The following is a 13,919-nucleotide window of genomic DNA, read 5'->3' on the forward strand; positions in this document are numbered from 1 at the left end:
TTCAAAAAACTAAGATCATGGCATCTGGTCCCATCACTTCATGGCAAATAGATGGGGAAACAATGGAAACAGTGAGAGACTTTATTTTGGGGGGCTCCAAAATCACTGCAGATGGTGACTGCAGCCATGAAGTTAAAAGACGCTTGCTCCTTGGGAAAAAAGTTAAGACCAATCTAGACAGCATATTAAAAAGCAGAGACATTACTTTGCCAACAAATGTCTGTCTAGTCAAAGCCATGGTTTTTCCAGTAGTCATGTACAGATGTGAGAGTTGGACTATAAAGAAAGCTAAGCGCCAAAGAATTGATGCTTTTGAACTGTGGTGTTGGAGAAGACTTTTGAGAGTCCCTTGGACTGCAAGGAGATCAATCCTGAATATTCATTGGAAGGACTGATGCTGAAGCTGAATTTCTGATTCTTTGGCCACCTGATGGAAAGCACTGACTCATTGGAAAAGACCCTGATGCTGGGAAAGATTAAGGGCAGGAGGAGAAGGGGACGACAGAGGATGAGATGGTTGGATGGCATCACTGACTCAATGAACATGAGTTTGACTAAAGTCCGGGAGTTGGTGATGGACAGGGAGCCTGGCATGCTGCAGTTCATGGGGTCGCAAAGAGTCAGACACGACTGAGCGAATGAACTGAACTGAATTGAAAGTGAAAGTTAGTTGCACAGCTGTGTCCAACCTTTTGTGATCCCATGGACTGTAGCCCGCCAGGCTCTTCTGTCCATGGAATTCTCCAGGCTAGAGTATCGGAGTGGGTAGCCACTCCCTTCTCCAAGGGATCTTCCCTACCCAGGGATCAAACCTGGGTCTCCTGCACTGCAGGCAAATTCCTTACCAACTGAGCCACTAGGGAAGCCCTTATTCCCATGTAGGTGTCTATACTTTAATAACCAGTTGGCTCCCTATCGCAGGTCTTCATCTCTGCCTCCCTTACCACTGCTCTTGCATGAGACCTTGTAATACATGCTAATCTTATTTATATCCATCCCAACCATGCTTAGGTCTTTGCTGTCTTTCAGGAAGGCCTCCTATTCCCTCTGATCTAGTGTCTTGTCTCAGCTCAACACTTGTGGTTTTCCCTATGCTACACTCATTTGAATGACATGGATTTTGAGGTGGAAATGATGAGAGATTTTTTATTCTAATTCTAACTTGTCTAAGTAAGGAAAGACCAATCTAAGATTGCTGCAGAACTGGGTCTAGGAACCAGATTGCTGTATTCATGGCCAGGCTGCCATGTACTGAAACATGGGTCTTGTGTTTTCAGAGTGCTTCAGTACTTTAGAAATAATTAATATTAATTTCTTCTGGGGTTATCTGCCTTTTCATCTATTTATGCTTTGTTTTTCCAAGTCTATAATTTTCTTGAAGCCAAAGACAGCCTTTGAAGTTTCTGTATTCTGTAATACCTCAGTTTTGCAGGTATGTGTGTGTGTGTGCTAAGTTGCTTAAGTTATGTCTGTCTCTTTGCGACCACATGGACTTTAGCCCACCAGGCTCCTCAGTCCATGGAATTCTCCAGGCAAGAATACTGGAGTGGGTTGCTGTGCCCTTCTCCAGGGGATCTTCCTGACCCAGGGATTGAACCTGTCCCTCCTGCACTGGCAGCTGGGTTCTTTACCACTAGCACCGCCTGAGAAGCTTAAGTGTTAAAGTACACATGTAGGAAGTACTTGGGCTCAGTAGTAAAGAATCCACCTGCCAATGCAGGAGATGCAGGTTTGATCCCTGGGTCGGAGAGATCCTCTGAAGAAGGAAATGGCTACCCACTCTAGTATTTTTGCTTGACAAATCCCATGGCCAGAGGAGTGTAGCGGGCTACAGTCCATGGCGTTGCAAAAGATTTGGACATGACTTAGCAACTAAACAACAACAGCAAGTGAGTACTCTAGTGATTGGCTGCCAGAAAAACTTATGCAAGGAACACTCGATACATCCTGACACCAAAGGCAAATGACTTGCTTTACTGGTTTCTTAGAACTGTGCTTCTTCCTCAGTGCAAGCTAAGGATTATCCGTGTTTCACTCCTGATGATGTATAAAGTTTGTATGTGTGCTCTGCCCCGAGCCCGCTTTCTTTTACCTGCTGTTGTAGGTCCAGGCAAAGGTGCGGCTTTTCTTCTCCGTTTGATATCTCCTGTGCACAGAGATCCTAAATGCATGCTTGTTTGCCTACAAGTAATTATCAGAAAAAACTATTAACAAAGGAGGAAAAAAATGACACATAAATACACAGCTTGTATAATCTGAACCTAAATCAAAACATTCTCAACAAAGATGGAGCAGCCTAGCCAAACCACCAATCTTGTTTATATCGAAACATAATTACGTTTGTTGACAAGCGTTCAGCCGCTAAATGCGCCATCATAAATTGTTACTGGAATGAATAATATAAAAGGAATGCTTTTTAATTTTCAAAACTGGCAATCTTTCTGGCTCAACATAAAATCAAGCACTGTTGCTTCTGACAGGAAAATAGCTAAGATTAATTATCTAAAGAGATCACAATATTGTTGCTAGGTTATCAATTGGTTACTAATGCTTTACTGTCAGAACAACATTTATTACAGGAAAAGTATGATCAATTTCCTTTAGGATATTATATGGCAGTGAATTCTCTTAAAACATTTTACGTAGATAGAAGGAAACAGTGATGTTCTTCCTTATAATTCACATGATTAGAATTCTTTAGTTATTTATTAGCTAGGTGAGGAAACATAATTTGAATGCATTAATGCTGGTTTACTGATACTAGACAGGCTAACATGCTATTGGATTACCTTTGTAAAGATATGATTTATAAGAACTAAGAAGCAGACCTTCTGTTATTCTTGGAGTAAGTCCAAATTAGATTTTTTTTGTTTAACCATGGACTCCTAAATTTAAGACTTTTAGTACAGTTAGAAATGGTTCAATTGGAAATGAAGACAAACTAATAAGATGGAAAAAATTTAAAAGCCTTCAAAAATTTCAGGCTATAGGGGACTCTTGTGTTAATTTCCTGGATTATAATCCCTGACATGGGGTTAGGATGGTGTCTAGGGGTCATGAAGCAGAAATAAATACAGCAAGTTTATTAGGAAACATGACATTTTAGTAATTCAGAAAAATATGTGGCAGTATCCTGAAGTTTTATAGGGTCCGATTTGAAAACTAGGTATTTTAGAGAAAAATGTAAAAGGAAAAAATGAATTCAGGTAAAAAAAATAAGAAAAAACATACATTTACACCCAGGTATTTAGATATAATGAAAAATTGGAGTTGGAGAGTAAAATTACTTGATATATAGAGTGTATCTATAACACACAAAGTACAATTAGTGATCTGGCTAATCCAGTGGGTGTATAATCTATCAATATAGGTAAAAACAAGTGGGTATATATTTAACTAGTTTTCTCTTCCATTTTGTATTGAGTACATACTCATTCTCTTTTATGGAATAAATATAATTATTAAAATACTTAAAAAATTAGTTCACTCAACTAATGACTAACTTTGCAGAAATACGTATACACATATATATATGTTGAAGTGTTTCTGAACATACATAACTGTGGCATTTTTATTGCTTTTTTAAACAATCTTTTCTCTCTTGACTGTGCTGTACAGCATGTGGGATGTTAGTTTCCCAACCAGGGACCGAGTCCACGCCTCCTGAGTTGGCAGGGCAGAGTCTTAACCACTCGACCACCAGGGAAGTCCCTTTATTGGATTTTGAGATGTGGGTTTTGGCTCATATTGCCAAGAAAAAAAAAAAAAAAGTTACAATCATAGCTATTTTTAAAAACTATATAGACATTTTAAAAATGGAAAATTATGTCTTTTATAAAGCCAGCATCATTTTTATAAAACAATTAATGAATTCACTTTTGGCAAGCAGTTATTAGTATCCACTACTGACTTAGCATAAGACCTTATAGAGGAGGTGAAATGAGAAGAGTAGGAAAAAGGAGGTGGAAGATACAAAAGGAAATGGAATGTTTAGTTCTTATTACTGGAAGAGTTTTAAATCCAAGTGAGGAGATTAAGTCGTAAGTATGTGAAATAATTAGGAACAGCAGAGGTAGTGGCAGGCACAATGAGCTTTCTTAATACTATTAGAGATTACGGTATTCAGTCCTTACCATAAACCTGAACACGTTTATTGAATATACCATTTTTCTTTGTAGGGAAAAAAAAAATCTGTGCTTCAGTAGAAAACTATAGGGTATACCTTTCTAGTCACGGGATTCTGAGTCTGTGGGCGCTATCTAAGTAACAGATAACTGAAAACAACAGAGGATAATTCTCGTCTGTAGTTATACAGATGAATTCTGTCCTCGGGAAGGACAGTCCTCCTCCTGTGGAAAACGCGTTTATATCCATCTGCACAGTCATTCAGTCTTCCTTACTTCACATACATTGGTGCTTCTTTCGTTTCTCTTTGAGCCCATTATAACATCTGCCTGGCTCCCTCATTAATCGATGAGTTAAAGAAAATCTCAAACGCTTATTCATTTTATATCTGTAAGAGAGACCTGACTTCATCTTTTTGTACATTATCCTCCAACATCTCTGGTCCCTCTTGGGACCTCCCCACTAGAAAAAGACTGGAGCAGCTGACCTTGTGCACACAGCATGTACCTGACAGTCTCTGACACCAGGACCAGGTGAGGAGGAGGGGAAAGAAACATTCTAGAGTCAGGAATAAAGTGGGAATCTGAATTCTGCAGTGTGGCCCTTCTCTGAGCGAGCCGCAAAAACCAACCCACGGACTCTCTACCTCTGATCCTCCAGTTAAAACGTAATGAATATTCTTAAATTAAGCCACTGCTGGACAGGTTTTCTATACCTATTGCTGAAAGTATTCCTAAATGGTAAAGAGTTTGCTCTGTTCTGAGAATTATGAGTAACTTCAGGATGTCTGGGGAGCAGTGTTTGCAGAAGGGACTGTCTCACACGAGGGAAGAAGAACACTGGGCTGTACCATGAGCCGTGCGTGTCATACATGCCCCGGAAGCCGTCTGGATTTTATAGCTGATGTAGAGTCGGACACGACTGAGCGACTTCACTTTCACTTTCATGCATTGGAGAAGGAAATGGCAACCCCTCCAGTGTTCTTGCCTGGAGAATCCCAGGGACAGGGGAGCCTGGTGGGCTGCCGCCTATGGGGTCGCACAGAGTCGGACACGACTGAAATGACTTAGCAGCAGCCGCAGCAGAGTCATGAAAGGTCATAGAGCAGAATAAAGCTGGTCAGATTCATGGGATGCTGATGAACTGGGGTTGGGAGGGTAACCAGGTTTACGGGTAGTTCAGACACACAGATCCTCCCAGGGTATTAGTCTCTGTTATAATGAAGAATAATATCAAATGGCCACACAGTGAAGCTCCTATGTGTGGACATGTCTGAGTGAAGATGTGGGCAGGGGTGGGAAGGCAGTCAATGAAAAGTCCTGATTCTGGATTATTTGAAAAACTAAGCTTGTTTTTGATTATTTTTAGATTTAAAGTTCAAACTGCACATAAAAAAAATTAGCCAAGGGAGTCCTTTTTAAGAAATACCTTTTAGAAATCATTAGAAGAAATATTTGAGGGTCTGATACATAGTATTAATAATTGCTCTTTGTGACTCTTAAGAAGGCTGACTTCTACTTACAGTGTTCTTGTACTAGTTGTATGGAACTGGAGTCTTCTAATTGTTTGAAAAAAATCACTCTCCCAAGTCAATGTTGCCTTTAAAACTTTTAATTTTTTTACACTGTTCAAATTTATTAGGGAGGTCTGCTTGCAAAGAGAGCGAAAAACAAATCTCAAGAACAACTCCCTCTTCTAAGCCTTTTTCTCATCTGCTGGGCCCCCAATTCCCTTTGTGGGTGTCTTTATAGAACAAGTGGGATAGATTGTTTTCCTTCAGCTCCCCTCCCCTACCCCCAACATAGCTACATAAAGTAAAAGAGACAGACCTTTTCAAGGAGAATAAAGTTAAAGTTAATAAAGTCAGTACACTGAACCCAAAGACCTGAGCCATGAGAAAAACAGCCAGCTGTATTTCAGTAATTCTATCAAGAATTGACTACCTGCTTCAGCACATTGAGAGATTGGGATTATTGATCACTAAGATTACCTTGTTGAAGCATGTCCCCCTCCCCACCCTGCTTCAGAGAGGTGCAATAGAGTTCCTACAAATAACACTAAATAAGGTCTACTCCGTTATTTAGTTGTCACTCTTAATGTAAAACAGAGCAGTTATTTTTTAATTTAAAAATCAATGAACGTCTCAAAGGCAGCCTAGTTGCTTTAGCCTAAATGAGTCATTTGTCTTTGCAAAGCAGAACACACGGATTATTATTCAAGGGGATAGCCGGCAATTTTGGGGTTTTGTTTGTTTTTCTGCTGTGGTGTTTTGAAAAATGACCATACACTGTCGTATGAAGAGACTCAAAATTGTTCAAAAATGTTAAGCTCTTTTTGTAAGGAAATTACCAATCAGCTCTATCAGTCTGTCTGTTTCAGTTACAGCCTTGGCTTGGGTAGAAAAGCGAGGAGAAAAGTCAGAACCTGATCACATTATGACTAATGACACCTTAAAATACTAGGTGTAGACACACATGTATCTTTAAGGGGAAAGGATAAAGAAATAATGCTTTTCTGTGATGGATTAAATAAGCAAAGTCACTGAGTTATGATTTGAAACACCATTTCCCATTGTACTCATGCTGAAAAATTTCCTGTTAAATATGCGAAAGCAGAGCTCAAAAAGAAACCTTTTCATTTTGTTTTGCTTTTGAAACAGACTTCACTTGGTTTATCTCATCATTTCTCTTTTTTTTTTTTTTTAAACATTTTTTTTAATCTTTTTAAAACTTTTTATTTTGTACTGGAGGATAGCCAATTAACACTGTTGTGATAGTTTCAGGGGCACAGTCAAGGGACTCAGTGATACATGTACATGAATCCTTTCTCCCCCAAACTCCCCTCCCATCCAGGCTGCCACATAACATTGAGCAGAGGTCCCTGTGCTGCACAGTAGGTCCTTGTTGGTTATTCATTTTAAATATAGCAGATCGCTATCATCCTTTTAAGTGAGGTGGTGGGAGGAAATGGGGCATTTTATCCAGAGGAAAAAAAAGTGAAAAAAAAAACAAACAGAAGTCTGGGAAAAAACAAAAAAACAAACACAAAGCAGAAACAAAAAATCTTAGGGAGGACCTGAGAACCTGGCTTTTGACAAGGGCTGACAAGGGCTGAAACAGGCAGTGTCAAACACAATAATATTAAAAGGAAAGACAATAACAACTTGTCCCTTCGCGGCAGGCGCATTTACAAATAGAGCTTTTCAGAGAATGAGGCCTCCTGAAAGCTGCCCCCTGGATAAAATGTGTTCCCGAGCAGCCTCAGACAAGCTGCAGAGAGAGACAAACAGATGTGACTATGGGCCCTGGCATTTGGCAAGAACACTCACTGTCAGTTAGAAAAATATAAGGCTGGACAGGGCATCAGCTGCACAGAGATGAAGCGGGTCTGTGGTGTCACTGGAGGAGCAGGGCAGTGCAAACCCAGCCCCGTGTGAACCCCCTGCTAGATCCAAATTACCCTCTATTCCCCTTTATTTGGTGTCAGTATGTCTCAGCGTATTAACTGAACAAGTAAACATCAGTATCTAGCTCTTTCCCTTCTGTGCCAATATGCACAATGTCAAGTACCGTTGAGCATAAATTTATTTCGTAACTTCTAGGATCACATTACATCCTTGTTCTTCATGGTTTTCCTTCAAAGCCCCATCTTGCGCATGAAAACCCTTTGCATTTGGTATGTCCTTCATAACCCGATCAGTTTTTGGTTCTGGCACCTTCTCTCTCATTTCTTTGGTCATGTGACACCCTAGTCCATCTCAAGCCCATTTCCCCTCCCTTTGGAACAATCCTGACTTCAGAGAGGGGGACGTTAAGTTATAATTCAGTGCACTGAATGCAATACTTGTGTCCTGGGAATCGAACTCTTGCTTTATTCTGGACATACCCTGTATTGTTATAAACCTTCTGATGTTTTAGGTCATTGCCCAGACTTCCCCAGATGCTAAAATGGACATAGCCACCAGGTCCCTCTCTAACACTATGGGCTGACCTTCTTCAAGCATCAGCTACTCCTGGTCCCCATGCCTACCTGCTACCCCACTACCTACCTGCTCGGGTGGCTCTTTACTCTGCATCCATCAACCTCAGGTCACCTGTTGTCAAAGGCTCCAGCCCTTGGATACAGTGACCTGCCTGCCAGTGTGCAGTTCCCAACAGCTTCTGAAGGATCTGTCCTGTCTGTGCCTCTTCCATCTCTTCTGAGAGGTCAAGTCCACATCTACTTCTGCCCAATCTGCTTTATTCTGCTGTACCCAGGTAACTGGTGGCTGCTGCTGGCACCGTTTCCTATGTGTTTCCTCCGTGCCAGGTTATAGGCCAATTAAGGCTTCCCCTCTGAAGCTCCTTGAGGGATGGAAGCTGTGTGTCAGGAGTTTCCAGGGAACTCAGGGACCAATGTCACTAGCTAAGGACTCTCCAGGGTCCTCAGAGAAGAGCAAGTGTGGATGAACTGTAGTGAATGGGGCGTAGGGGGGAGAGAATGGGAGGTGGGGACATGGAGGAGATAGTGGGAGCCTTCAGGGCTGCACTGGTGGCTCAGATGGTAAAGAATCTGCCTGCAATGCATGAGACCTGGGTTTGATCCCGGGGTTGAGAAGATCCCCTGGAGAAGGGAATGGAAACCCACTCCAGTATTCTTGCCTAGAGAATTCCATGAACAGGGGAGCCTGGAAGGCCACAGGAGTCACAAAGAGTCGGACACGACGGAATGATTTTCACTATTCAGGTGGGCCGGGAGCCTCATGAAACCAAATGCAAAACGTGTGTACTTTTTAGTAAGAGGATCCATGGTTCCTAACTGATTCTGAACTATTAATGGAGGCATTAATACCAAACACCATAGACTGATACCAAACTAGTATTCATAATCTAAAATAGAAAACACCTATCTTAAAATTTCTGTGCAAAGTTTAAAATATTCTAAACACATAGGCCACCCTTTCTACTTACAGTATCACAAAGAATAGAATTTAATAATGTCACTTAAAAAAAAAAGCTTTATCCAAATATCTATGGATATGTTCTATCTGAAAAGCATCCCCTTTCATTCTCCAGCTTCTCATCCTGTTTTATTTTTCTTCATGGTATGTGTGTGTGTTAGTCACTCAGTCGTGTCCGACTCTTTGTGACTCCATGGATTGTGTAGCCCATCAGGCTCCATTGTCCGTGGAATTCTCCAGGCAAGAATATTGGAATGGGTTGCCATTTCCTTCTCCATCTTCATGGTAACTAAATTAATATCTCCAAGTCAATGACCATGCAAAGGTGTTTGCTGAAAAGTATGGAAACCATGCCACAAATACTGGTGACGATTATCTCCCATTTGCTGGAAACTGTCTTCTCTTTGCCTCCCATTTATGTTGGACTTTATTTTTACAATGAGCATGGAACAAAAAAATACAAATTATAATGAGATGAATCAGAAAACAGCAAACAGGATTAATCAATGCAAGTGGTTTTGGCAGCTGAAGGTATTTCTTTGCCAAAGGCAGGTGGAACTTTTCCCACTGTGGAAGCTGAAGTATTAGACGAAGCTTTAGTTCTGTTGGCCTGATCTGCTTGAGTCCTCACCTAACCCTAATGTCTGACACCACCATTTCTGTTTTCCCAACTAGTTCTCTCAAAGAGCCAACTTATTACCGTATCTTGTCAATGTGTGAGAAGGACTTTTCCTAACCTTTGGCATGTTACTTAAGCTCCCTTGGCCGCAATTTCCTTACCTTCAAGAACTGTGATTAGATTAGTTATCTACCTCAAAGGTTTTTTGAAGATTTTATTTTAAAGATTGTTTGTGTAAAACACTTGGCACAAAGCCTGCCCACAGTAAGCAACTGGAAACTGTCAGCTATTCAATTTACTATTATCATCATCTCCGCTTAACAGATAAAAAGCCCAGGGCACAGAGAAATAAAGCAATTTACCCAGGATCTCACAGTACAGGGGACGTGATGGTAGGTAGCCGGGAGAATGCCTAGTGTAGAGTATCAGGAAACAGACACGAAATACACACACGACTGTATAAGCTCGTTTCATCTCAATACTATCAATGTGATAAAGATAATATCAATATAATAAGGGTATAAATCAAGGTCATTTCTAAATAATGAGTAGGAATTTTTTTGGGTAGTTAATAGGAAAGCTAAATTTTTCCTTAGAGTGATTCTGCTGGCTTTAAAGGTGTCACAGCATGTTAAGAATAAAGCGCTCATTTTCATTTCAAAAACTCATTAAAAACCCATGAACCTCTCACGAGTCTGAAGCCCACTGACTTTCTCAGGTCAACCCACTGCCACGGCGGACCTTCTCTTGGCCATCTCTCAGTACTTTCCACTTCAAAGGCGACTTGCTTCTCCATCGTGTGTTCCGTACCTTAGCTAAAGCCTCGAGGGGCTGTGATTCTGGTGATATCACTTCTATATCCCTAAACAGCTCATTTAAATCCTTCTTCTTCTTCTTTTTTTACCTCTTCATTATAATAAACAAATGGTACCTGAAAGGTGGCGGGGGGTTATTGTATGCAATTCAGGTAGATATTAGAATGTTCTGAGTGTATGTGAATGAGGACATTCTCATATTGGGAGGAAAGTTAATCTTTTCAGAGAGCAAATTATTCAGGAAGGTTTCTGCATTTCTATTTGGGAGAACTGCTGCTACATCTTAGCTTCCCTGGCACTGCCATCATCCTTCCCATATTTGTTTAATTTCTTCAGATTTTGCTTTAAGAAGTGCCAGTCACCAGGTCTATGTATATGAGCGAACACGTAAGACAATGGGTTCTACGCACTTGAAAAAGCTTCCTAATTCTACCATCTTTGAGAGCCTGCCCTTTCACCCTTCAAAGTTCTCCCTGCATTTAAATCTAAATGTTTTTTCTCTTCTTCAAACTTTCCTAGGCTCATTATTTTTCCAAGTGCTTTTTATTTATATTTCTTACCCATCTGTGTGCGTCTCTGTCATTACACTTATCCTATGGTATGGCCTCAAGTTGCTTTCAGATTAGAGTGGATGTCAGTTAAATACATACTGGAAACAACTAGAGGCTAAGCACCATGTCTAATTCGAAGAACCTAGCTTTGCCTCTGTCATCTCTGAGAAACAGGACAAATGTTTATTGAACTAAAACAAATCAAACTATGGTAACAACTGTTGCCTCAACATTTCATTTGGCAATCAATCATGCGTTTTTTTTTTTGGAAAACACTTTCTTAAACTGTTATTTAAATTCACTCAAAAACACTCATTTAACAATTAACAAAACTTGACCTTGAATCATGTAATTCACAAGACACTAAACGAAACACCAAGAATAAGACAACTCCTACCATGGAGGGGCTCATAGCCTAATGCAGTAGACACACATGAATAAGAAAGTACTATACGATGTAATCGGAGAAGGCAATGGCACCCCACTCCAGTACTCTTGCCTGGAAAATCCCATGGACAGAGGAGCCTGGTGGGCTGCGGTCCATGGGGTCGTTGAGAGTCGGAAACGACTGAGCGACTTCACTTTTCACTTCCATGCATTGGAGAAGGAAATGGCAACCCACTCCAGTGTTCTTGCCTGGAGAATCCCAGGGACGGGGGAGCCTGGTGGGCTGATGTCTATGGGGTCGCACAGAGTCGGACACGACTGAAGCGATTTAGCAGCAGCAGCAGCATACGATGTAATAAACCCACATAGCTATCTATAGTAGCAGGCCACCATTTTGGGGAAATTGCAGAAAATTTATTTCACCTGAGTTCAAATTTTGATATTGTCTCTTCAAGCAGAATCTATGATATTTGAGGCACCTTGGAATATTCTTTTATTCTTCACACCACAGTGAAAGTGAGAGTTGCTTAGTCGCGTCCGACTCTTTGTGACCCCATGGACTATGTAGTCCATGGAATTCTCCAGGCCAGAATACTGGAGTGGGTAGCTGTTCCCTACTCCAGGGGATCTTCCCAATCCAGGGATCAAACCCAAGTCTCCCACATTGTAGGCGGATTCTTTACCAGCTGATCCACAAGGGAAGCCCAAGAATATTGGAGTGGGTAGCCTACTCCTTCTCCAGCAGATCTTCTCAATCCAGAAATAGAATCGGGGTCTCCTGCATTGCAGGTAGATTCTTTACCAACTGAGCTATCAGGGAAGCTATCGATACTGATTTGATTTACTTGATTCATACCTGTAACTATACATTTCTGGAATCTGATTGCAATTGCACTGATATTTAGTATAGAGTCAACAATAAGTTTATTCTAATTCCCTTAAAAAATGATCAAGCTAGTATTGACACTCAGAGAGACTTACTCAAAATAAATGATTCTTTTAGATATCTCCATTAAATGCAATGAGCTATGTGTCTATTCTTGATAGCACCTTGCATCTGACATAAAGGAACCATCAGATCAGACTATAGATGCAGATAGAATCCCACATTCCCTTTCTGATCAGACACTATGAAATGCTTCCCAGGATGGTATTTGATAGTTGCCATTTTTAGTGATTAATACTATTATGAGTATTCATAATATTTTTAACTTTTAAAAGTGAAGTCCATGCACTTTTCATTTTCAGATCTACTTCATCCAATACCATATATAATATTTGAATTTGTTTATTGAACTGACTTTTTACCTATTGTCCTATTTGATGATTTCTGACTCTAAATGGAGCTTTTAGTTCAGTAGCATTGTGGAACATGAGTGCTGAGTTTCTTTCTTTTACTAGCTTCAGGGAATAATGGAGTGAAAAGGGCAGGACAGAGAATATATTTTATTATCTTAAAAATTATTTTGAACACATGTTGGGTTCTTAAGTCTTACAGAATTTATTATCTAAATTACCAGGAACATCCAAGCTTATTGACTGTTTCAGTTATATATGGGGTGCTATGCCAAATATTTTCACATACTTTATCTTTTTTAATCGTCACATAAACCTGATATACGTCTGAAGAACCTGAGATCCACAGAAACTGTTATTCATCAAAGATCAGGTAAATGAGAAGTAAAGTCCTCATATTTGAGCCAAGAAATGCTTGCCTCAAAAGAATCACTTTTTCCCCTATACCATAGTACCTCATTCAACTTAGTTTATTACACTCCATTTAATAAGCATCTACTGAAAATGTAATGCATGCCATGCCCTATGCCATAAAACAGGATTGAGAAATAAAAAAGATATGGCTTTCATTTGCTTTCATATGCGTTTCATTCATAGGGGTTAAAGTCTACTGATCATGTGGGAAAATGATTTCCCCTCAATATGCAAAGAGAATTCCAAACCAGCATGTAAGGCATTCCAGGCCCCTTGCTGGGAGAAGTCATCTGAAGAGGCACAGATGCCATGAGGTGCACACATGAGATGCTGTATCTGGGGCTCTGTAAGCGATTCAACATGGCGGGAGCTGGGCCGTAGGAGGGAGAGGGGGGAGGGGCGTCTCCTTGTAGCATCGAGTGTTGATAAATCCAACCAATCTGTCCATTCACAATTATTTTTAAATTCTCTGGAGAAAAAGAATGGAGCTGCCTGTTTGACTGTATTAATCAGTTTATCAACTAAATTGATGATTAAACTCATTGGGAAAATGATCATAATTTTTTTGTAGATATAATTCTGGATTTCATTGCAGCTGTAGGCAGAAAGTTATTGCACTAATGAAGAGATGGAATCAAATGTAGATCCCTTTCCAAGGCAGCTCCTGAAGTTGAGAGGTTTTGCTCGTTCTAGTAGAGTCTACAATTCCCTTGCATGACTGAGTTGGCAGATACAGGCTTAAGACTGAGTGCAGCTTAGTTTTGTGAAGGCTC

The 13,919-nt window shown here is 40.4% G+C and overlaps 1 protein-coding gene across 4 annotated transcripts in view; it reads right to left on the reverse strand.

The window, feature by feature from the left end:
- GPATCH2 (G-patch domain containing 2) overlaps positions 1 to 13,919 on the reverse strand; it is a 195,545-nt gene that overhangs the window by 17,458 nt on the left and 164,168 nt on the right. For 3 of the 4 annotated variants that reach the window (XM_024976425.2, XM_024976426.2, XM_005216786.5), the window contains one exon: positions 2,093 to 2,181. The exons of the other annotated variant lie outside the window; for it this stretch is intronic. In XM_024976425.2, the coding sequence (XP_024832193.1) occupies positions 2,093 to 2,181 (89 nt within the window). The remainder of the gene's footprint in view (positions 1 to 2,092; positions 2,182 to 13,919) is intronic. 4 annotated transcript variants of the gene reach the window in all.

Source organism: Bos taurus, chromosome 16 (genome assembly GCF_002263795.3).
Source record: "Bos taurus isolate L1 Dominette 01449 registration number 42190680 breed Hereford chromosome 16, ARS-UCD2.0, whole genome shotgun sequence".
Taxonomy (NCBI): domain Eukaryota; kingdom Metazoa; phylum Chordata; class Mammalia; order Artiodactyla; family Bovidae; genus Bos; species Bos taurus.